General features: G+C 32.7%; 1 protein-coding gene across 1 annotated transcript in view; it reads right to left on the minus strand.

The window, feature by feature from the left end:
- LOC125077380 (nephrin) overlaps window positions 1-27,417 on the minus strand; it is a 393,621-nt gene that overhangs the window by 200,969 nt on the left and 165,235 nt on the right. The window contains exon 3 of the mRNA XM_047689307.1: window positions 22,422-22,557. Coding sequence (XP_047545263.1) covers window positions 22,422-22,557 — 136 coding nt within the window. The remainder of the gene's footprint in view (window positions 1-22,421; window positions 22,558-27,417) is intronic.

A 27,417-nucleotide genomic window follows, 5' to 3' on the forward strand; every position in this document is an offset into this window, starting at 1 on the left:
GGAAAAGGATTGACAGGTATTTATAGTTTATAAATTGTATGACAGTTCAATTTCGTTATTATTTATCAATCTATCAATAGGTAGATGTCTGAGATCGATTTGAGTCGATTGTAGATATAATATTAAATTCAACCGCTAGTCAGTGATTTGACAATCAATCTGAAATTCTATGGTACAGTATATACGATCAATAAAGCTTCTATCAGCTTTTATCTTTTTTCACACTGAGTCGTTCAGAAGAAACGATAACGCACCAACGAGATTGAAATAAAACGTCCAACCTATCTAGACGCCAGACTAAACTACTAAAGACGCCATTAAATCCAATGGAAGAATTCTATAGTGCCTGAACCAACTTAGATAATTAAGCAAATTGGAGCAGAGTTACGAAATAATCCCCACTGTCTTAGACTCTCTGTTTTTGACATTCCTAATAATGATTTATAGAAGGACCGATTTCATAGCCATAATTCAAGAGCGGCTTCTGGCGAGTAATTCGGCACAAATGGCAGAGACTAGGCGCCGCCCCGGGCGTGGCGCGTTGATAAATGTTTGTTTCTTACACTTTTGTTCCTCGAACAAGCAAAACCAATGCCTCTCGAAGGAATATTCTAGAAACAAAATGCGGCTAACATTATATAACGTCCGAAATCTCAAACTGAGGTCTTTCTTGGTGTGATACAAAGTAAATCTTTTAGAGCGCGAATTTGTCTTTTGCTCTAAATAAAATTATATTATTTGTGTTATCGTGAATGTGCAACTGTGAAGAGCGCTAGTATTGAGGCTCAATTTCTATTACTTACAAGAATATACATGCTCTTATAAAAGGAAAATAAACAAAGTACAGCGCACTTCAAGGAACATACTACACCACCTATTAACCTAATTTTTTTTTATGCGCATTACAAACAAGGACCCCGTTTCATTTGATTACGATCTTTTAAATTCAATAAGTTATTACAGCTACAGGACAGGAAGCGCTAATAGAATCCTAAATTAAAAAGACAACGACAAATTAGTTTAACAAATTAAGCGGTTAATTGTTCGCCGAAAGTTTGATTAATGACTTTCCGCGATACCATAATCTAAAACACAACTTTATTTTGAGTGAAATAAAGGCGTCAAAGCAACGTAGAGTGACAAATGGTGGTTTCTGGCATTGTCTTAGAAATATGACGTCGCATGCTCGAGACAAAGGATCTCCCACTTCTGCACCGGTGACAAAGGGGGGTAATTAAAATATAGCACTTGCAGGCGTTCGTAGCTCCGGCTATAGACGGGTAATTGTTATACGGAAAATAATATAAACCTTATCCTTAATCCTAGCTATAGTCCTAAATTGCGAACAAATCGAGCCTCGCGCCACTATGACTACGAGCGCTCGCTTACTCGTCCCTTGGGAACGATTTGCAAACATAAAACTTAAAATTAAAAGTTTGTTTATTGTTATAAGCATTTATACTTCCGTTAATAAATTTTGTTCAAACTAGTTTCGTATTCGTTTAACTTACAAACAAATGTTGTGTTGCGGTCGAATAGGTTGACACAGATTTTTCTCTTTCTCTCATCAGAAACATGGCATTTGCAAGAACAAATGAAAACACTGTTTAACGATACAACTTTTATGATAACGGTTGTAAAATTGGTCTTATAATACAGAATTATTTTAAACAATCGTTTACGTTTTCGTTACAAATTCTGTAATAAGGTATGATAATATTGTTATTATTTTTTATCTTTCTAATATTTTCGAGTTTATTATTAATAAAAGTAAAAATATAACATATTAATAAATCAACTTTCTTTCATCGATCTTCAAGCGATGTATTTCTAGCCGATACATAGATTTTTTTCAAGTGTTATAATACCTAAAAAAAATAATTTTGGAATTTTTGTATTTTTTTTATGGTATAATTAGGTGGACGACGCCTCATAATAGTGGGTCACCGCTGGTCACATTGGCGCTGTAAGAAATATTAACCATTTCTTACAAAGCCCTACTACCAAGTTATTTAATGTAAGAGTATAAATATGTTTGAAGAAAGTATACTATACAGTATGTCCTATTAATTTAAACTAAGCTTGTATTCCTGTTAAGAGTATCACATTTTCTTACACGTTCCTTATATTTTCCCAAACATACATAACACCCTCTATAATTCGTAGAGCAGTTCGTGTAATTAGTTCGTGTCTGTAAGGCACAGTTTAAAAAAAACTTGTGAAAAATAAAAACACATAATTCATGCAAATACGGGTGAACATAAATCAGATTATAAAGTGTAACGTGCGCTCATTCCGTTTACACTGGATTTTGGGATTTGCCAAAGAATGTAGGATGTTTTGAAGCTGTTGTCTGTGAAACGGTTTCAACGCTAAAAATAATATTGTTTCGTTCTGATAATTATGTCAGTACTCTTAATACTAATTTATTAATGAGTGCCATGCTGTCACAGTTCATAGATCCACTTTATGGTAACCAAATATCGCAGCATCAAGTCCGGACAAGCAAAACCTTGTTTATATTAAATCTCATATTGTTCTACGTATAATTATGGCTGTCAATGATTAATGTTAAAATTACCTTTCATATTTTTTATGTAGTAATGCTTATATAATTTTATTCGTAGCTTAATAAAACAGTTACTTAATTAACACCATCATCAACTTGGACCCCAAGCTAAGCTATACACTAATAAAAATATATATTTACAATAACGTTGAACAACGAGCTCTTGTGTTTTGCCCCACACGACAATGCATGCAAAATGCAAGGATGCGCGATCATAAACACGGGCGTGACGCGCGACGTGCGCTAATTATGTCTACTGGATTTAAGGCTCACGAGGCTGCGACTAGTGTTGCGAGGATTACTGCACTTGTAACAAAACATAGCCCGGCTTGTTTATAGCGACATTCGAAACTTTGTAAGACGAGCGCTCGTGCGGAAATGTAACGGAAAATGCTATTTCGAAGTAAAAAAAATATCTGCGTGCAATTCGTTCTTTCGATACTATAAACGTCCTTTTATTGAATTGAATATAAAACAAATCAGTCGCTTATTTGATTTTGAGTATATTAAAATAGGTTAAACATAATATGTAACACGAAAACACAGACTAAATAAACACTTACGCAGCACACGAGCATTTCAATAACATTGATCCAATTACAAATTTTAAAACGTTTTTTAAACTTTTTTTATTAGTTTTATAAGGATTAATAGTGTATTGCTTAAAATCGCTTCTTAGTTATTTTTAAGGTGTACAATACTGTAGTACATTATTTTTGTCTATGTCGTTGGATTCAGTCAGCGTTTGCAATGTAAGCACAAGAAAATGTGTTTGTTTACATCTCATTAGAGACCTCTAAAATTATCAATATTTCTATTCTATATAGAAATAGTCTAAATATTTAAAAAAAAAACGCATTAAAATCCTTTGGGTAGTTTCAAAAATCTAAGAATACACAGTGTTAGACCGACAGCGGGAAGCGACTTTGTTCTATACTATGTAGTTATGCAGGCATGACAAATTATTATAGTTTTAGAAATGCAAACAAAATATAAAAAATAACATATATATTAGTTAAAAGCTACGTACAATAAAGTAGATAAATAAGGCCCCCCGAGCGTCAAATAAATCCATTCTGACAAGTAAATCTCGATGGATATCAAATGATTATAAGGCGACAATCGATAGATTTCTAGACTCTGCAAAAACCCTCCCACGTCCAAGAAAAGGAAAAAGGTCTCTCGCAATAAAACCCCGTTAATACCGAAGCTCGCACAATAATAATAATTTGCATGTGAGGAAAACGCCTCGAATAAGCGAATATATATTCTTTTTTCTTTGGAAAAGTGTGCGAATTCACGCCTCCGAAGACGTTCGTTTTATTGCGAACAACGATCCGCGAAACTAGATTGCTGAGTCTCGTACTATGCTTTGAATCACTTAAATACTTTTCTGTTCTTACCATTTTCAGAATAAATAACAAATCAATACACCGTATGTTATGTACGTTGAGTTTGTTGAAACAAAATACAACTATACAAATCGTTTCAAATTTAGAAAAAAGAAAAAAATGCTAAAATGTAATCTTTTATGCCATTCCATATGTAAACTTGGAAAAGTTTACATATGGACAAGTGTGGATCTTATTTATATTATCTCTATTCCGAAACAGTAATAGCTTTATATTTTATGTAATCATATAAAAATTTTAAGTACTTCAATCAATATTTGATTTGATTTAATTTAAGAGAGACGTTCGTTTACGCACACATTTGTGTTCTATTATAGTTACTTGTATGAGGCTACCGACAAAAGAAAAATATAGGCTACCTCGTATAACAGGCAATATGTTGTGATTTATTTATAATAAATCCACACCTTAATATCATATATTGACCAAGCTTACCTGCGTTGAATATTTGAGCAAGTCCAAGAAAGGCAATCTATAGGAAGACGAAATTACGGTGTCAGTATCGTTACTATTATTGGTATCTAATGCTTCAGAGAAGTAATCTTCACGCGTTTCTGTTTATAATTCTCAGCGATGAAAACATTACAAGAAAATCTTCACGAGTCTGCAACACGTTTAACCAACAACCCGCTCTGAAGCAAGCCAGAAAAGAGAAGGACTATACCTAGCATTGTAATATTTACAGACCGTATCTTAGTAAGCAATGGAAATTTAAAGTGTTAAATGATCTAACCCATACCCGATCTGCTCTTAGCAATTGAAGTTGCGATGAATAATATAAATAAATGAATGAAATTATTTGTTTTAAGATTCGAGACGAACTAATGAATAGAACGTGTAAATTTTAACTGTAGGTTGTTGATTCAAATCGGTGCACCGACGGTGTTTCGTGCGCTCGAGTTATGTTTATAGTTGCCCTCGCATCGCATGTAGGATGTAATTCCGCTATTCGTATATTCTTGCGACGAAGCAACGGGAACTCAAAAGCTTTCGGTTTTCGATTTATCATAAATAAAATACAGTTGCATTAATATTTACTAAGTAAGTTAAGTAATAGGTTGGCCCCTTAACGCAAGGGTAAGCTGAAATGCTTCTCCTCGAAATTTGTCAGTACAAAATTTTTGCATATGTTTTTGGTTAAAAATAAAATTAAAAATTAATACTTATTAGATCACAGGGTTCATAAAAACAAATTCAATATCAAAATTTATGGCGACAGATAATCAAATTATTTTACGATATAGTTAAAAAAATACACCGATCTTATTTTGCTGTATACCTAATATATTGCGATACGGTTAATAATATATGTTTCAAACATAATAATATATAATATGTCTTTAATATGATCTGTTCAAATAACACGTAAACGCTAACAATTACGTATTGAATATTTTATTGGCTATACAATTCAGTAATTTCAATACTATATAAAACCATTCCAATCGGTCTCAAATAAATATATATATATATATATATACCGTATCACCGATTACACAGTCAAATGTGGCACGCGAGTAAAGAACGTAAGATTAATTATGAAACAGCTGATACATAATAAATAAAATAAATTTAGTACTTAATATTTTAATTGAATTTCATACCTACGTAACTTGAATAAGTTGCCAATGAAAGGAATAATGATATTCGACCTACGGTCGAGTAGTGTGTACACCGGTTTTCATGGGTACGCCACTCCGAGATCCTCGGTTCGATTCTCGGCCGAGTCGATGTAGAAAAAGTTAATCAGTCTTCTATGTTGACTTGGGTCTGGGTGTTTGTGGTACTGCCATTACTTCTGATATTCCATAACACAAGTGCTTTAGCTACTTACATTGTGATCAGAGTAACGTATGTGATGTAGTCCAAGATTTATTAAAAAAAATATATATACTTCTGCACAAGTAAAAAAGTTCACGAAGCTTACCTTCAATAGTATCTTACCCTGTTCTTAATAAGAAGACAGTAATCTAGTTACTCAATCAATATCAATAATTTATAAAGGCCATATGATATCTTCCTTGATGTTGTTCATGTTATCCTTTGAATACAAGAGGTCATAAAGAGTTTCTAGTAACTTTTACACGCACGTTAACTCAAATTCAAATAGCTTATTCAAGTCGTGCAAAACTGTGAGCATTTTTAATAATAAAACTTCCATCACGGTTCTCATTTTAACAAAACGTTTCCAAAGTTGTCTCATAAGCGTCAGTCATACAGCCACTCTCTCACGCACGAGGCGTACGACCGAATCTTCATTCAGCGTGGCGCTTTCAATTTTCGCTATGATTCAGCCAAAGGCCAGGGGGCCTTTGTTATTGCTTGAAATATTGTTTGCGATCTCTCATTTTATACCAAACGGGATCTTCAACGCGCTGTCTATCAAGTCTTTGTTGTGTAATCCTGTTGTGATTCTCATTCGGACACGTTTTTTTGTTGGCCATTCGTGTGTTATAGAAAATTTTCACGTTCTACTGATTTCAGGATTATACATTATAAACAAGGGGAAATGTTCTCGTGTGGGAGTTTTTGTACGAAATCATTCAAATATTATTGTTGTATGTAAAATAAAAGTAAAGCGTTATATGAAAATAATTATTTTTTTAAATGAATTACACTAATTTTTTTAAAATAAAAAACAACTTCCTAAATTTGATATCTTATATCTTATATGACACAGTAGATCAGGATATATTTTATTTAATATGTGTGACATGTGTGATTAAAGATATTAATAATATCGGTTAGGTAGTAACGCCTCGCTAAAGCTCAGTTCCACACTCACGGTATTCCAATTGGACGAGGCCCTTTAAGCTGAATTAATTCGTTTTCAGTTGAATTCGTAGCTTCAGACGTTAATCGCTCATCGCAACTTGACCGTCATATGTTATAAATTATGTGGGTTCGAGGAACAGGGACGTTATATTTTTCATTCCTTTATCATATTATGATATAAGTGTTATCGTAATAATAAGCCGAGATGGCCCAGTGGTTAGAACGCGTGCATCTTAACCGATGATTTCGCTTTCAAGCCCAGGCAGACACCATTGAATTTTCATGTGCTTAATTTGTGTTTATAATTCATCTCGTTCTCGGCGGTAAAGAAAAACATCGTGAGGAAACCTGCATGTGTCTAATTTCAACGAAATACTGCCACATGTGTATTCCAACAACCCGCATTGGAACAGCGTGGTGGAATATGGTCCATACCTTCTCCTCAAAGGGAGAGCAGGCCTTAGCTCAGCAGTGGGAAATTTACAGGCTGTTTATGTATATATATGTATGTTATCGTAATCTCAATCAGCTTCATTTTTAATATGTATTCAGTTACGTCGCTTGCTCAATCGCTTGAAGCGCAATCGAATTCAATTGCAATCTTTCAAAGATACTTTCCTATATTGCAATTGAAAAATAATCTCGATGAAAATACTAAATAAAACCAATAAATACAAATGTATTAATTAGTTACGGCTCATTGTTGTCTCTTCATTGCACACAATTAATTATCATACAGAATATAAACTTAATTAAATAAAAAATCTACTTCCCAGCCAGTCTTTGAGGTACTGAGAGGAGAATGAATTTATGAACGGATAAAATAATCAAATACGAAGTAGTATAATTATGAAAATAAATACAACATACAAAAGTTTTGTCATTTGTAAATTGAAAAATCAGGTTATAAATATATTGCATAGTGAGAATGATGTAAGTCAGCGACAGTTTCGTAGTTTAAATAATCAAAGTTAATAACATTATATGCACACATGATACGATAATTCTTTAATATACCGGTCATACCTACCTACAACGTACCTACATGTAATTGGCCGGACGTTTATAATCGTACCTTCTTTATTTCTGCATTGCTTTTATCTTTGATCGAATTAGAAAAATCGAAAATAAATGCTCATTTAATGAATACAATTCCAATGGGACCATATTCTAAATTTGTCAAGTATTAAAATGTAGATTATTTCTATACATGTGATATTTTCAATAAGTATCTGTTATCTAGGTTTATTACTTTAGGTATTAACGTTATTGCTACGTTGTTATTCCTGAATTTTAATTAACTAAATTAGTGAAGATAATTATGTACCGTTTTCTTCTTGAAATAGATTTAAATACAAGTTATGTCTCGACGCTTCTTCTGACGCATTTATAATATTTGCTTTATATTAATGCATAATAATATCTTCTCAGTATTTTGTGCCTTTTCCTTCATGTCTACTGTAGCTACACGTCCATTTAATTCGTATTCGTTTTTATTACTTTACTATTAGGTCTGGCGCGCTCCATGTCCATCGCCTTTCCTTTTATATCTTAGATTTGAACTAAGACGTACTTTTTTGTGGCTTAAAATAAACTCTTGGTGTTCTCTTTACATGTATTTTTGTTAAAGTTGTGTACGCTTGTCAATGTTGTACGACGTATTGGTAAGTGTGATATAATCAAATGAGTGAGCCGTACAGTAGTGACAGCATCTGACACCTTGTAATTATAAGTAACGTCAACATGATATCCTCTTGGAAATTTGTTTGACACCATATAATAGTCAACAGTAGCAAAACGCGCGCTCATTGGTTGAATCAAATAGAGCGCGGTTCCCGTTACATACTTCCGTCCTTTTTCACGAAATCACGATGAAATGAAAGATGAATGTAAATATATTATTAAATACTTTAAATTTTTTCTATTGGTGTTTGGCGGCTTCGTCCGCCTATGACAACATCGGTCTACATAACCTCACTCACCATGGGCACCAAATATCAAAATTTAAAAAAGATAAAAATTATTTGAGATGATATGTTAAAGAGAAACAAACTCAATTTCAATTTTATTTATCAGTTAGGATTCGATGCGCTTAATATTGTAAAATTATATAACATGTTAAATGTTATAATACTAAGAAACAATATAGGAAAAGCAAAATCACGAAAGTGTTTTTAAAGGCGACTAAATTCCAAGCAAGACTTCGACCCATTTCTGGAACAACGGGCGTTGTATTCAGTGCAATAATCCCAACTCCATTGTCTAAGCACAAAGGCACCGTTCAGGTAAACTATCTGTGCTAAATAGTGAATCTCTGTGCTATCTGCACTTTTTTCTAAATGGCTTCGATTTAATAAAATATATTTATTCAATTCAAGTGCGATGGTATTGTTGATAAAACACGTAGATTTTAATCAAAAGTTCCCAAACAAAAAATTATATTGTTCAAAATTAGGAAAAACCATATACAAGTGTATAAATAAACAAAAATAAAAATAATATCGAATATTCCTTAGATAAAACTTTATATGAAAAATGCAATTTATTCTTACTTGGTGGTAGGTATTACAAGTCCGTCTGCGTAAGTACCACCCACTCATCGGATATTGTACCGCAAAACAACTTAGTATTGTTGTTTTCCGGTTTGTAGGGTAAGTAAGCCAGTGTAACAACAGGCAAAAGTGACATAATTTTTTACTTTTATTTACTGCCTGTTTGTTTTTATTTTATTATCTGGACTTTGGTAATATGTAATAAAACTAATGGTCGCTAGCACTTTATTGATTAGTCGTAAGATGTCAGGTACGAAACGAGTTTGTACAGTATTGTTGTATTCCGGGTTGAAGGATGAGTGAGCCAGTGTAACTATAGGCACAAGGGACGTAACATCTTGATTCCTAAGGCTGGTGGAGCATTGGTGACATAAGGAATGGTTAATATTTCTTACAACGCCATTGTCTATGGGCGGTGGTGACCACTTACCACCAAGTGGCCTATTTGCTCGTCCGCCTACCGATAATTTCAAGAGTTCATAATATTAGTGTTGATTGTAATGTTTTGTATAATCCTATTTCTACTATGAGTAGTAATGCAATCATTGCCATAATAATTATTATTTTACACATGTAAAATAACAACAAATATTAAATTATTCGCTATTGCTTCGTAACACTTAAGTTACCAATAGATGCCGGCAATTCAAATTTCGAAATGAATCAATAACGTTCATCTCTGAATATTCGCGGAATTGGCTCAAAATATATTTCACGGTGATTCTCAATTCGAGAAAATTAAACCGAGTTAATTTTTCAGCACCAATCAGAATATTTGCTTTACTTATTTCGGAGACTCTCCTGATTTTAATAATATTAAGCAGCAAACACTGTGATGTAATTATGTTTATTTTTATGAGATAATTAAGAAATATTGTGAATAATTCAAAAATGTTTTGTAGTTTGATAATAATAACCGATGAACTACGAAATTTTATTAAAACTGTCTTTGAAATTTCGATCCAGTGTATTATTTTTATAATAATTCAGTATTTTCATACATCGATTTAAAACAAGTCAGACAAGATCATAAAAAAAAAGTTTAATCCATATCTACGGCTTTGTAGGGATTTTAATAAAATTTATAAAAACGATTCAATGATATTTTTTAGTTAACCGACACAATATACTAGAAATATTTTTTTTTATTTAATTTATAGCTGTAATAGACGGACGTGTAAATAGATCTTTCGAAATATGTGGTCAATGATGCCTCTATACATGGACTACTTAGATCACTAAGATTTATGTCACATGGGTTAACAATAGAGACGGTATAATTCTCTGTCTCACTTATCCTTCAAACGGGCACGAATCAATGTCATTTGACTTTAGTATAACTGATTGAATGCATGTAAAATTATAGAAAAATTAAGAAATAAGAGTACCTACTAACCGTACTAACCGGTTAGTTATATTGCATTTACACTGCAAGTGTTCTAGAAATGTATTGGAATAGATCTGTGTGAAATTTCTCATACTCCGTGTTATATTTAATCCCCGTGTGATTACGTCGCCTTGCTAATTAAACTTACGGCTCAGTCTGATCATTTCAATTAACTAAAGTACTATATAGAAAATACTAGAATATTTCTCCGAAACCCTCCTTGATGCCCCACTAAATTAAAATGTATGTAACATGAAAGTATAATGAGAAACTGTGGCCACAACATTGTTAGAACTTATTTACTATTTTATTTGAAATATATAGGACTTTTAACTTATAGTAAGTGGTCACCTCAGACAAAAGACATTTGTGTGGGAAATTTTAACTATTCTCAATGCCAATGTGCCTCTGTGCCAATGTGACTTTAGGTTACTTGTGATTGTTATAGCTCACTCAATCTTCAAACCGGAACAAAACAGTACTAAGCATTGCTGCTTGGTATTAGACTACTTGGAAAGGTAAAATTATTCTTATATAAATTATATCGCTTTTTTTTTAAATAAGAAATCAACAAATTTGCGTTATTTAATTGCTTTTTCCTCAACGCACTTACAAAAACTTTGAATCTATCAATCATTAATTTTACAAGATTATATTAAACTTACATCTACCGTTAGTTCGTAATGTAGATTTCATTGTAAGTAATTGGTAAAAAACTCAAAAGTATTGTTTCAAAGATGTTTGCTTTTGTCTGTCTTAGGAATGATTTATTGAATTTGTGGAGTCGGACACTCCCTGTTAAATGTTTACCCAAACTTTTCGTGTTTGCATGCTATTTTGATCTTGTGAATAAACAAACACAATGTCCCACAATTGTGCTAATACCTCGTCTTCAAATTAGACCATGGAAATTAATTCATGTTTGCCTTTGGTTGAACTTGTAATATTTAGTTAGAATTCATAGCGTCTAAGCACCAGACTATGAACTCTTTTGTTAGTGACGTACTATAATATTTTGTTATTATATATTATGTTAAATAATTGTTATGTTAAGAATATGTTGCAAATATTTCAAATCATTTGAGCCGAAATGGCTTAGTGCTTAGAACGCGTGCATCTTAGCCGATGATTGCGGTTTCAAGCCCAGGCAAGCACCACTTAATTTTCATGTGCTCAATATGTGTTTATAATTCATCTCGTGCTCGGCGGTGAAGAAAAACATCGTGAGAAAATCTATTTATAGGTAGACATATGCAGGCTTGTCACCTTATTCCCCGCCACCCAGAGACATTGACGCTGTAAGAAATGTTAACCATACTTTACATCACCAATGCGCCACCTAACTAGAAACCTCAAATATTCTGCCTATACTTCTGGTACACTCCACTCAAACCGCAACACAATACTAGTAAATATTAATGTTTGCCGGTAGAGTACCTGATGAGTGGGCGATACCTGCCCAATCGGGCTTGCACAATGTCCTATCGCCAATTAAGGTTAGTTATTTAATTGCTATCAGTATAACACACAAATATCTAGAGATTTTGTATGTATTTCAATTATATCGACAGTCCAATCTGCGTGGTGAACCAGACATCATCGCTGGTCGCGTTTTGATACGGATAACTTCACTTTATACAACCGAATTTTTCCAACTAAGCCGATCGAATAGTTTCATGAAATACGAACTAGATTGATGCCGATAAAAATAAAATAAACGAACATTCGATCCTTTAAAAACGCGCTATAGAGTTCTCTCGTAGATTGTGAATTTTTTATTAGTGTATTGTTTTATTTGCTTTAAGCACTATTTATGGATCTGTCGGGCGTTTTTTTTTTAACACTCCACTTTGTTTTTCGACGTGAATGCACTTAAATGTTAGCAAGGAAGTTTTAGTAGCCGGTTGTTTCAGTGGACAGAGAGCTGGCAATTTTTATTTATTGAACTTTTTATAATTTAATTTGAAATTAGGTCAACTTTATTTAAGAAATAATATGTGTTAATTTACCCCTCGAAAGCAGCTAGACTACCAACAATTTATTTTTAAAAACGGTAGAACTTAACGGAGTCTAAAGGCAATCTCTCACTGGAAGCATTCATTTGTATTGTAACAGTGCAGATTCAAACATTACACGAGTGAGTGAGGATTACTGAGCATTACAGTGGATAAACTGTACAATTTGTAACATTACATAAGAGCAGGAAGAATCAAGCATAACAGAGTAAAAACAACTGTCTCGATTGTAGAAGAATCTTAGATTGTTACACCACAGGCGAATGCTCGTCAGTCAGTAAGGCGGTACTATAGAGTAATTTTAAAATTAGACTTCAACATTGCAGTGTAGAGTGTAGTGCTACCAGTGAGGAACAGTCCTAAGATTTGCTCACATTTCGCCTGTCAACGTTCGTGACGGTCAGAGCTCCCGAAACAAAATTCTCGAAACAATTAGAGTACAAAGCTGTGTGAGCCATTTTTAATTATTTGGTGTTATTCTTTTGTTTGAGTTGGATTAAAGACTATTTTGTGACGAAAGTATTGTTATACGTTTTCTGCAGTTTAAATTTATATTATTAAAAGTATAAGTTGTTCTGCGCAGTATATTATATCTATATCATTTGATTGTCTGAAACAAAAATAAATATCGATATTCTATTTTTTTTTAAATGCTATCGATAGCTCGTTGGAGTAAAAGATGAATTCCATGCGAAGAAAAAGTTAAAATAATTTTCAAACTTCAATTCTCGTTCTAAATAATTTTATCACTTCGACATCGAAAATACATCAGCGAGAAATCGACAAAAACACAACGGTTTTTTTCACGTGATTATGACAATTTGCAATTTTTGATTGAACGCGGAAATGCCTGGAAGGGATCGCTTCAAATTTTTGACAACTTCATTCTACAAACAAATGGCAGAGTAATTTTTTTTTTTATTTAAATTAAGCTATAGATCAGAAACATAAGCATATAACATAAGTTACCGATATTACAACATTGGTATCAAAAAAATCTAAATCAAAATATACTTTATGGTATATGTTATGGTATATTTGTAGGTTTTTGAAACGTCTTTTAACAAACTCTATTAGGTAAAGCTACCACGATATGTGGTATTATCTTGGCCAGTAAATTTAAATTTACAGCTATAATAATACTATTACCTAGTCAATAGATGTAAAATAGTATCTATTGAATTACCTGTAAGTTATTTTCGGTATAATCTGCATTCGTATGTATAATCCGAAAGGGTGGTTACATTAATAATTTTAATAATGCTAAACCTGCTTAGTGCCGAGATAGCCTAGTGTTTAGAAATGATGGTTCAAACCCTACCTGGATTTAAATATATATTTTTTTCTCGTACTTGGACCTGAAGGAATACATCGTTGTCTGCATGTATTTAATTTCAATAATATTCTGCCACTTGTATATCAACCTAATCATATTGGAGCAGCGTGGTGGTGCTCCTAACCATCTCCTTAAAAATGAATATACAAACCTAGCCCAGCAGTGGGACATTAACAGGCTTTCATTTACCAGGTTACTTTACTATAAACTGCTTACTTTAATAAAAACGTACTACAATTAAATTTCCAAAGGAGTCCTATAAGTTCGTAGGCGTTACGTTATCTTAAACAACAAAGTTATATCAAGAAATACAATGTTGTGTTTATCCAATGAGCTATTTGAGACGAATCTATCCTTGTTAAATTACCTCAGTACCAAGCAAGTAGGAACTAGTCATAATCATTATAACCTGTACGATATCAACATTATATGTAGATAGTACGTAGACAGTAGAACCATCAAACTGCACGTCCACATAATGCTGTACAAACACAATGCGGGGTTCCGCAATAACTCTATTACCGTTAATGCGTATCCGACATCCGCGGGTCATTGTTCGCAGCCGCTGCGGATGTGCCGCGCTTAGGCCTGCTTCCGGAGCGACAGGCCTCGTTCGCGCAAGATGGCGCGGAATGCCGACGCTGAAGCGTTTTTCGGACACATCTATCTATCTATATACAAAGATAGCTTTGAGTAAAAATATTAATTGCGGTATTGCTTTTTCTATTGAGTCCATGTAATATTATTACCACTCGTAAAACGGATGCGATGAAATGACATCGGAATCAGACCCATTATACTGAGAACCGAAACATTATGAGCACTGCTCGATAGATAACTTAAGTGAAACCGGAATAGTAATCAACGGAGATGATTACACAGATATCAGAGAACATCACACGGAAGAGATCGCTCCTTAGCGATAAGGATCACTTTTGTATCTTTTATTTTGTTGTATTTTGCAAATGTTTTGGGTTGGCGTGCAATTAAGCGTAAGATATTACACGCCCTAAATTTTAATTATCTCCTTGGACTCAGCTTAACCGTTAAATTATTAATAGCTAAAAATATTAGGCTAAAATTTTATCAACACACATATGTACATAAAACATTTTCTAAACAGCAATACGCGAGTTTTAAAGTCGAATCTGAATAATACAGTTTTTCTCTCAATATTTTATTCGTGTATTTATATTGATATTCCTTTAATTTACTTTATCTGTTAGAACGTATTCCCGCTCCCCATTGCACGATGTCCTCACCTTTTCGCCGCTCTTCCGGCGAGCGGGCATTAGAAATAAATCGTTTGTATGTATTTTTGACACACAAAAGCCAGAAAAACCTTCCTGTTTTTTACAAAATTAAATTAATTTGTTTATTTTATATAAATTATTTTAAAAATCCACGATGAAATAGATAAAAAAAATTAAAATTCTATAAAAGAATGCAATTCAGGTAGCGTCAGGTATTTTCATTGTTATGAAAATTTGAGACACGTCTTTGGATAATAATATTTAATACTAACTTTTATTTTTTTATAAAAAAAAAAAAATAATACTTTGGATATTTATAAAAAGATAACAGGTATAACCAGATAGAACAAGTGGACTTCACAGGAGATTCAAATTCAGCGCGAGTTCAAATCTTTTATTTTTTATGTCGCTTAATTTGCGTTTATAATTCAATATATCAAGGACGGACACAACATAGTTTAAAAAGAGTCTGTCAGAATAAAGTAATAATATGAATTATGTTGATGTTTGAGTTGCATGATTATTATTAAATTTTAAATAGTTCAATGAAACTTAGAGATACAAATAATCATCTACGAGAGACTTATCGTCGTTACTCGTTTAGTAACATATATTTAGTAGTTCATTTTGAATTGATAACAAGCAAAGTTAGCAGCTTTAAAGCGCTTCAGAGCAATTGTTCTGAATATATATTAAATATCCAATTACTCAAAATATCTAGCTACGATAACGAGCTACGCGCTGTATCGACTATCGACAATCGACTCGCAGCGAGAACATCCCGAATTATCGTAAACTACTGACCCGACACTCCATACGTGCGTTGTTCCGCCGCACGCTAAGCTTTCTTGTCAGACGATTTTTAACCTTATTGAGAAGTAATAGAGCAGAAATACTAGAAAACGTTATATGGTAGAAGTAAGTACGGGAATTATTTGTTGAATTTATCGAAGGATATGTTTTCAGATCGGCATTGCATAAAGTGGATAACGATTCTGTTAGCAGTAACGTCCTTGACGGTGTTACCTTTAAACGTCGAATTTAAAGTATAGTGAATTATCTGAAATTCGGATATTGGATATTTAATATATTCAGGGACTTTTAACATACTTTACTCTTTACAATACCTAAAAATTTTCGCAACATTTTCCTTTCAATTTTGACTTTGGTCTGGGCGCAATGAAATATTTCTTGGTATGACCTAGAAATATATATTACATATCTTATTTTAGACGCAACGTTTTATCTGTAACGTAACTTAATCTCTCTGACGCGAAAAGTCTTATGTCACACGCTCGTTAATTACTTATTAAAAATAAAGGATACTTTCTCCCTTCCCAATCCCTATATGTATACTTGTTACCCCTGACAAGTAAAGCATGAAGCTTAAACTACTTATGGGTCCCAATTGATCCCATGGGTCATACCGAACCTGCTACTTTCATATCTCAAAATATTCCTTTTACTGTTAAGTTATTGAGGGCTTATATTTGTAAGTAGCTGTGAAATACGTCAAAACTGTTCCTCAACATTGTATTAGAAGGTAATATTTAGTCATATATTTAAACCTGAATGCTAAGCCAATGTTAATAAAACCGACGGTTTGTTTATTGTTAGGTAATGAATGAAATATAATGTTTTTCTTTAACTAGCTTCTGTTATATTCTCAATGGAAATTAGCCAAGAATTAGCCAATAGATGAGAACTTATAGTGCCTAAGTGTGAGCAAAAACGCAGTCATCCTACTTATTCGAAACTATAAACAAAAACAAAAACGAGGTACTCGTTTTTGTTTATGTTATTCAGATTCTTGGCAATTACAGTAGAATATACATTCTAAAGCTTCGTATTTAAATTAACCTTATAAATTGTCGATGGAAATTTTCAAAAAATAAATCTTATTTTCTTTATGAATATTGCAACTGGCAAAAAGGACTGAAATATGTGAATACACATTATACACTAAAAACTGACTTCGTCAATAAATTTAAAATCTATTTATATACGAGTAGGTTAGTTTTTATCGAAACAATAAAACAATTAAATTGTTTTTGTGTGCCAATAAACGATAGAGCAAGTTTTCAAATATAAACGATGACTTTTTGTATTACACACACACACACACACATTATTTGTATTTCTATAAATTGGGTGACAAGCGAGCAGACCGCACCGTATATGAATATATCAATACATTCTACGAATTGTTATTTGACATCGAAATTGAAACGAAATTGAATGAGCGGGTTGTTCTAGTTCGATCGATAAAGTTACATTCGTATTAGTTTAGTCGCACAAGTATCTACGTACGTATACGGTATACTCTTTAATAACATTACGAAGGCATCTTACGATATTGGCTGCAGCACTGCTTCGCCAGTATAATAGCAACTCTGGAGACTGGAAATTGTAAGTGTGTACCGTGCCTCGTAAAGCACGTAAATACATTGATCCTGCTCTTTAACTCTCATTAATAATTACTTTAAATTATTAATTTTAAATTTAAACTTATCTTTACATACAGCCTCTTTACGTGCAGCACTCGAATTAAATTCATGGCTGAAAGAAATCGAAATTCAAAATTCGAATTTATTAAGCGTTAGGTTGGTAGCTATTTGTGTTACGAAAGTTTTACGTGTTACGAAGTTAAATTATTTATTAATCCATACGTTCAGCATATTCAAAAATATCATAGAACCCTACTTCAATAGAGTCTTCTGTAGTAGACATTTAAAACTTTTCGCAACAAAAACAAAACTGAAACCTAGATTACAAACTATAATTCTAATACCGTTACATAATAAACGGAAAATCGTTGGTCTTTTGTTTTATTTAATAGTTATTATTAATAAAACTATGAATATGAGATAAGAGAGTCTTTGTCACGTCACAAGATGAAAATGGATCTTACGCAGTTACATTGCGACCATGCGATACTGAATTTTTTGAATTTTTAATTTTGAATAAAATCTACTAAATGTGTATTAATTAACCCAAAATATATATATATTCACTTTCATGAAATGAACAATTTATTTTTATTATCATCAGACCATCCTTACAAGCTTATCAGTTTGAGTATGAGATGTAACGCGGTCGTATGTATGAGAAACGTTCGTTCTGCACGAATTGAGAACGAACAAAACTTCGTAACCGACAAACCTACCAAAGTTTCTATAGCGTGAGTAAAGTTTTTGAATTATGTATGTAAATTTTGTTATTCGTTACCAACGATAATTTGTAAATTTTAATAATTAAATTGAATTTAGAGCGACTACAGTCTAATTTTTTATTGAAGATTTGTGCAATATTATAATAATAAGAAAAATAGATTAAAATGTATTCTATAAGTCTATTAATGCAAAAAAACTCCATATAAGCCAACCTAAAGAGAGATATATTTCGTTGACAAATAAAGTTTTATAGGTTCGTTTAGCACAACGTCTCGTCCTGTACAGGCTAATAAAATAGCTTTGGAAAAAAAACGTTATAAGAACAAATTAAGAGGGTAATTGGGATAGTTATTTTTATTACTTTATTTAATTGTTTTTAATTGGAGAAGAAAAAATGATGTGTATGACATATCTATTGATTGAGTTTTTTTAAATAATTCCGGTAATGATTATCGATAAAATAAGAATCAAGCTGTTTACTCGTACTCATTGATCCATACGAAACTATTTAAATAAATATGTGTTATATTATTTAAAGTCATCATAAAAATTTGAAATTAAATACTAGATAAAAAAAAATCTGCACTTGTTGTGTAAAGGAGCGTTCCGTATGGAGTACGTAAAGGCGAACGGCTTTTATAGCGAATGATTTAGATGAAAAACTGTACCGATGAAGAAGAATGTTGAGTAGCAAGTTTCTGTGTGAACGTACTTTCTTTGACAAGCAAACTGCTAAGATTTCGTTTTATACTATATCTCAATATAAGTACTAAAACTTAAAAAAGTCTTCATCGTCTCTGTTATGTATTACGCCTGGTTATATGTAGGACGATAAAATCGTACACAGAATGTGTAAATTAATATAATTTACTAAAATAAATTATATTCTTTTATTCCATTGAAAATAAATTCAAGAGCAAAAGTTGCAAAGTTTAGCATAACCTACTTAGCTGCAGTCTTTAAACCAGTTTCCTCGAAGCGAGGCAACGAATGGTGAAATTACGACTTGAAAAAAAGCCCTAAAACGGCCAAAGCAATTTGTCTTGAGTGGGTAAAACAGTGAAATATTTGGGAAGTTACGAAACGTATTAAAGTTCGGACTTCACAGATGTGGAGCGGATACCGGGCTAGTTCTCGAGGTGCTGACACTCACTGACTTTTTAATTAATATGAAAAAGTTGCGCGGCCATTGTGGCCCTTAAATTTATAAATACGGTTATAATTAACAGCCTGCGACACCTCTGGATCGCTCGAGCCAGGGGCAACTTTTACAAACAAGAAAATATTACATAATACGTTGATACAATGAGCTCGTTACGAAAAAAATAGAATTTTTCTTTCAATGAATTAACAGACACGTTGAAACTGAAAGATTATTCCTTTTACACTAATAACGTAACTTGTTTCTTTACAATGTCTTGATAATGAGGAAAAATATTAATTTCGTTCCTTTGTTGGTGGTTCAACTCCCAATGTTTTTATGTGATTATTTATTTCATTTTGTTTTTCATTTATAATAGAAAGACCAACTGGCTAATGGCCCGTTTGTAAGTGGTCACCAACGCTTTGCCAATGCTTCACCAAACTTGGGAACTATGACGTCATGTGCAGAACCATCGACGAGAAAACAATGATACTAAGTCGAGTTGTTCAGTGGTAAAAATGTGATGATATACCCAGACACGCTTGCCTACAACTAACTTTCTACCTGCAGATTTTGGTTAGACTTTATTTTTATTTTACCAATGACACGGTCATTGAAGCTAAGAGTATTTATGGATATTTAATTCGTTAAAAGCAGCAGAGATTTACATTTTGTAGATTTTTAATAAAACGTTCAAAAGAGCGTTTCTAATTAGTGTTTTCGTTTGAAAAGGTGAATGAAAAAATAAGGCTTTGTTTACATGAAAATTTCACGTAATTCTAAAAAACGTTGTAGTTAAATTCAAGTTGGCGTAGCAGTAGCGTATGAATTAATTATTGCGCCAAACTTGCAGAAAACGTATAGTTTTCTTGCCTCTGCTGCAGATGTAATAAACATCTAGAAGAATCCAGACTTACTTTGGTTTGCTAATGAATTTTAAAGTTGGCTCTAACAATGTGCAGTTTTTACTTTATTTCTTCGCTATTTACCAGTGAATTGCTACTTTGTTTGATTGAATTCATTTGAGTTCTTGGAAAACTTTTCAAAGACATTAATAATAAAATTTGATAAAAGCACTTATAGTACTTACTACTCATGATTTCAATTTTTTTCTTTAATAATGTTCTCATGTTAAGTTTACATTTAGATAATATTTATACCTATAAATATTTTTGAGGTCGAATTACATAAGCATTACTTGGAAACAAATTTATTAAATGCAAATTTTTAAAGGATATTTTCAGTGACGTCAACCAACGATCCTTTCAACTTGTCACACTCATCTATCTTTCATACGATTGGTTAATTAGTTGATGTTTAGAATATAACCTCTACTATGAAGAATAAATATGGTATATATTAATTCTTCATTTGTTTTATTTTTATTATCGAAAATTATATTAAATAAAAAACTCATCAAAAAAGTTCCACGTCGGATCTTTGACGAGAATCCTCATTCTAAGCCGATTGTCCATTCGAACGCACGGTAAATGTCTACTTGAATGAATATATGTTGATATGATTTCTTATGTAGCCAACTTCGTACATAAACATTTGTATAATAAAAAGTATTACACATCGTAATAACATCAAAACTCTCAACCAGGATACTTAAGAGATATTTGTATTTAATTTATTTACTGATCCACCAAGCCAGGAAACATCCAAACATAGTATAACTGTACAAGCGATAACATAATTAGTGATCGCGTGGTACCCTGCCGACCCGATTCACCCCACCACTTGTAAAATACTAGCACGGTCTACCATTTCAGACATCCAAGTAGCTTACTTAATCCATTCGTTACTCGAACCGTTTCAAAGCCCAAACGGATGGCATAAGTAAATTGTCTTTCTCCAGGATTTGCTTTTTAACCGAACTTGGAAGTTTGCCAGCTTGACGTATCTGACCTCCATTCCGCAAACCGCCAACACATTAGCTTGGCTTAATGGAACATTATGGATGACTGCACAAAAAAAATCTATTATATAAAGCGACATTGTAATCACTGGTATCGTTTTATTCTACCGGTCTAGACCAAAGTTTGGGTGTAAATATATTATGAGATGCAACAAGGAAACACCATTATAAATCGTGTGAATTTTAGAGCTTTAGTGATTTAAGCGTGAATCTTAACCAATTTGTAAGTTTACGTTTGGACAATAAATTTAGTTCTGTGTTTTAGCCGTGAAAACGCAACAGAGACAGACATACTACTACCTTCACATTTATAATATTAGTATAGATTATAACAATTGTCACTATTTGAAAGTTTGGGCGAAATTAACAATAATGTGTAATTTACAACTTGAATAATATTCCGCGTTATATTCTCTGAGCTCTCTTTGTCTGACATAAGTAAAGTTACACTAAAGTTTCAACTAAGTGAAAACTTATGCGTTTCGAAGTAATTATCGCTGCAACCCGCGATCACGTACGAACCAAAAACTTATCTTAATGAGATTTGGGGAAACACTAGTTATTCTAATAACGCTACTAGTGGCACGTCATTGTTAGTCGAGATAAAATTGTAGTTTACATTTCGGGAAAACTTTACATTGAGTACTAAAATCATTAATTCTATTAAAATTAAAGTTAACGACCGTAATCAGGTATAGTTACGTGATTACTTTTCGGGACTACAAATAATTCTATGAGGGATATATAATATTCATACATAAAATAGCTTTGTAAAATATATATATATATATAATCGTTCGATTGATTGAATAATTTTGACCTTTAACAAAAACTCGAAAATAATAATAATAATATACGTATAGTACCAAGGAAAAAAATCTGACCTGTATAACGGGATGCCGGCATCGTCTCTAAACCAGAACACCATGTATACTTTGTCGTTGGCGGCCGTGCCCAGATCGCAGGGGAACTGCGCGACCATCCCCTCCACTGCCTGCACGTCCACTGTGCGCACACCCGCTGAAACAATAGAAGATCACTTTAAATTTTTGATTTTAGTTTATTTAATATATTACTATTATAATAATATTTTTCTGAACTGAAATCCAATGGTTAAGAAAAAAAAAATGGTGAAATACAGCATGTTAAAAAAAGGGGAAAGTGATTAAAATAATTTAGGGTGACATCATCACCATATTAAACGGTTAGACTCCTATGGAGTCTAAGCGTGTAATAAACGTTTTTTTTTTAATATAAATTTTATTTAATATTAATAAAAGAGCATTTTATGCTTTCTATTCGATTTATTTCTAAGAGTTTTTCCGTTAGCTACATTCAAGATTGAAGATACATTTTCAAAGGGAAAAAGTAAAATAAACTGTAGTTGACCAAAACTGACCACAAAATGTTTTCACTTTACGACTTACGAAGTCCTTCAGCAATGAAAGTTGGATTCCCAAATGATACCCTTTGCATTTAAAGTTGGGGCTTAATGTGGGCCACACAAGCTCCAAGTAAGCAGCGGCTCTCGGGGGCAGTAACAATACTAACAATACAATAATATGAATGCCTCGAGGGTCCATTAGTATGCTAACGAGATACGGAAGTCGGAACTCGAGTTCGGAACCGTGAGGGCCTGGATCCTACAAAGGTCCGAACGGATCAGTGAAACACAAATTCTAATCAGAACGTCTCAGAACGTATAAACTTTGTATTTTTAAATGTTGAAAAAGAGTAACTACTGAGTTCTATTCTAGGTAGAATCTGCAAGAAGATGATGATCTGATGTAGCAGTGGTAGCTTATATTTAGAAATAGTTTGCTTGTAAAAGCCTACTTGAATAAAGTATATTTTGATTTTTATTTTAAATCAAATGCATCAATTGTCATATAACTTTGCATACGTGACGACTATAGCCGTTCTTTGTTTTCATTTTAATATTTACAGTCGTGTAAAATAACAGACTTGGTTAAAGAGGAAATTAATTCAGCGTTTGTTTATTTTATTTAGTTCCACTGATCACATTTGAAATGAATGGAACAAGTGGATTTGTGCTTAGTTCAATAATTGGTTCTATTGTATTTATATATTTAATTTAATCAAAATGCCGCTAAAGTAAATTAATTGAAATTCAGGTTTCTATTATGGATAAAAAAAGTCGATTTTGCACACATTAAAAACTATTCGTTTTGCTTGCATATTAGTAGAGTTTTATTACGATAGATACTGTCCTACAGTATAAAAAAGGACCTTAATCCGACATTGGATCACCAACCATGCTGCTTAAGATGTCCTACCTTGTGTCTCTAATTACCATTCTGTGCAATACAAACACATCCTGTAGCCAAGCAAAGCGTTACCGTTTCCGAAAAAAAACTACTGAGAGTCTGTTATTAGTTATGGAAAAAAATATTTTTCACAAACATAGGTGCTATCATTGAATATATGTAGATATCAAACCATCAGATAATATTGTCATTTCCCTTAATTTACTTCTTATTAAAACTTTTGGGGCCATGGTTATAAATTTTACCAAAAGTCCTCTGTATAATATATAGAATATATAGAACAAAGTTCGTATTGCTATCGGCAACCTTCACCCGAATTTGAATATCATGGGATATTGTACCGTAAAAGTAACTAAAATATACTAAGCAGGCCGTATCTATATCAGTTTAAAGTGTTTTATTTTTAATCCCAAATGCTGTAGACCTTAGTGTACTGATTAATAAGAGGGTACTGTGTACAATAAATCATAGTAAATTCACCTTAAGAAATACCTGTTGATGTACATCTCATTTGTAGAGTAAGTAAAATGTGTTATTATTATTATTTAATGAAGCTTCGAGCAAAGCAACGAGAGAACAGATGACGTTACTTTGAATATTTAGGCCTTAACCTGGATGGTCACTTGGATTTCAAAGAGCACTTCAAAAGACTGCCGAGAGACTGCTTACTAATCTTAAGAGGCGAGAGGGATATTTTACTGTATCTCTGCTAGTGACGTGGAATATCCAGATGGCCAGAGCGTAGATTAGTTTTTTGCTTATTCTTAGGATCTAAACTTCGAAAAAGATTTAATTAATAGTATTCTTATTTTTTTATTAAATGAACCCTTTAAGAATGTGTGCTTTTAATACACTAATATTTGTTTTTGATCAATTGAACACAGTTACCGAATTTCCGTATACATAGAGTTGTACTTCTCCGATTTCATTAGTGATGTTATCATTAGTCAACCACGTTTCAACATCGCAAACGTTAAACAATCCACTGTAATTAATGGCATAGATTATACACCATTAACCATAGGTTCAGCAATATACTTGAAATTCACGAAAATAATTATAGTATGTGAGTCTAGGAGCTGAGAAGGTCCAGTGGCTAGTGAAACAGTAACCGATGATTTCAGGTTCAAGTCCAGGCACATGCTTAATTTGACGACCTCCATGGTCGAGTAGATTGTACAACGGTTTTCATGGATACACCACTCCAAGGTCCCGGGTTCAGTTCCCGGCCGAGTCGATGTAGAGAAGGTTCATTTTCTATGTTGTCTTGGGTCTGGGTGTTTGCGGTACCGTTGTTCCTTCTGATTTTCCATAACACAAGTGCTTTAGCTACTTACATTGGGATCAGAGTATGTGATGTTGTCCAATATTTATTTATTTCCTTATTATCAATAAATCATCTCATGCTTTGTGGTACAGGAAAAGATTTTGAAGGAACCTACACGTGTCAGATGTAAGTCTGCCATTTGTTTTTTCTCATTGAAACTGGTTATTCTTTTTAGTCTTATTATAATTGAGCCGATTTTATAATTTTAGTTTGATTAAGTCGCCTCACATACCAATTGGTTTAATTTAACTTGTTTCTGCAATTTTAAGGCTTACTAATTTTTTTATGTTATGCAGGTAACCGGTCTGTTACCTGTCGGTTACCTGGGTGTATGTGGTCACCGACTTTGGGAACTAAGATGTTATGTCCCTTGCATCTGTAGTAGCACTGGATTTTCACTGGAGTTTCAAGCCGGAACACATGAATACGAAGTATTGCTATATATAAAGAAACTTTAATTGTCCGTTTGTATTTTGTACTTGACACAGTCCTGTTCCGTAAAATATAGTTATCAATCAAGCTCATTACATCTAACGTAATCCATGTTAATCAGAATAATAGTTTTGACTTCAATCCGTTATAAATAACAAACGAAACATTTCCCTTAACAATATTAGTACGATACGAACCGAGACAAAAAATGAACGTATTTGATCTCATTCAATTCAAATCCAGTGAGCGCGTCTCGCGGTTCCTTGTGTGTATATCCCGGAAAGATCAACGTATGTATGTATGTTTAGCTATCGGCAATAATACTTCTTACTTCTGCTTTTTCCTTTCTACTTTTATGAATATCATTGTATGTACATGAGTCTTACATAATATCTTACTTATACCATCATTTCGAATGACTGTGCGGTTTTTGAGTTGTGACTCAATTACATTCGAACGATAAGATCTATTGAATTATAAATTCGGTGATCCTTCTGAGTAGATATCACACAATCACTTGTTAATCCACAGCTAAACCATAGTTGCTAGTGTTATAAGGAAATGAACTTCTCAGTTTCAATGACACTAACGGTGTAAAAAGTGGTTGTTTATTTATAAAATAAATAGTTCTACTACTCAGCGTCAATGTACTGGTGAATAATGGCTGTGAAATTTATCTTGCTTCGAAATATGCAGGGCAAGTGCATTAATGTAGTGCAGCTAAAATCATAAAAACCTCGAACCCATTGGAAGGCATTGTTGATGTAAACAATATTTATTTATAAGACCACATAACCACAATAAATAGTTGTTAATTAATCTCTTTTCTCGGTACACTTTAAAAATAAATTCATGGGTTCTCAAAACTTCACATTTTAAATGAGGATTGCATCTCATAGTAATCAGTTTTAGAAATTTTTGTTATCAAAAGTGCTTGTGAAAGCCTAATTGAATAATTTTAATTTGGTTTCTTTTGATGCTTCCTTGCCCGGATTTGAATCCGTGATTTAGATTCGCGTTTTCTATCCACTGTGCGTGTTACTTGAACAAAGTTATATATTTTTTTTTCTTTTCTTCTTCACGATGTTTCATTTCATAGAGTTCCAAAAGAATTGCAACAATAAATTGAACTTAACAAAATCTTGCCAAGCGAATTAACAAGGTTTACATATATCATCTAACTTTTTAATTTATTTAATGAACGAATGGAATGGACCCAATGCATAATCTAATGTAATCTTAGGTTCGGTAACGTAAAAACACCCGGGCTTCAAATCTGCACTTATTAATACAAAATATTTTTGTTTTGCGGTGGAATGGCTTATGGATTGGTACCACTTAAAAAAGCAAAGCCACCGGATAATCTACGCAATTATTTTGTCTCTGTACTTTTTATTTCTGTACTCTTATACATTATAACCCATCTCCTTACAAGAATCCTTACATTGTGAATAAATTATTTCCAAATTCATAATATGAAAATTTCGTAATTCCTAAAAGTTGAATCGCAAATCATTCTATGGTAATTGGATTAACATAATTCATATTACTTTTCTGATTTCCGTAAAAAGGTTACAAAGCAACGACACGCAGGATTTGTGCCGCACCCTTAGAGTATCGCCCGAGGGCCTTTACGCGTAATATTTATCGAGTCTCCCAGTAATACACACTCTTCGTAATATATAAATACACATAGTATAAAGATTACATATTGAATACTCTTTTAACAACATGATGTACAATTACGACAGCAAATCAAATTAAAAACATAGATATATTTTTTTATATTATGTTGAAAGTGTGAACTCAGCCTTACCTCACTTCTTTTTTTTT

This window comes from Vanessa atalanta, chromosome 3, assembly GCF_905147765.1.
Source record: "Vanessa atalanta chromosome 3, ilVanAtal1.2, whole genome shotgun sequence".
In the NCBI taxonomy this organism is placed as follows: Eukaryota; Metazoa; Arthropoda; class Insecta; order Lepidoptera; family Nymphalidae; genus Vanessa; species Vanessa atalanta.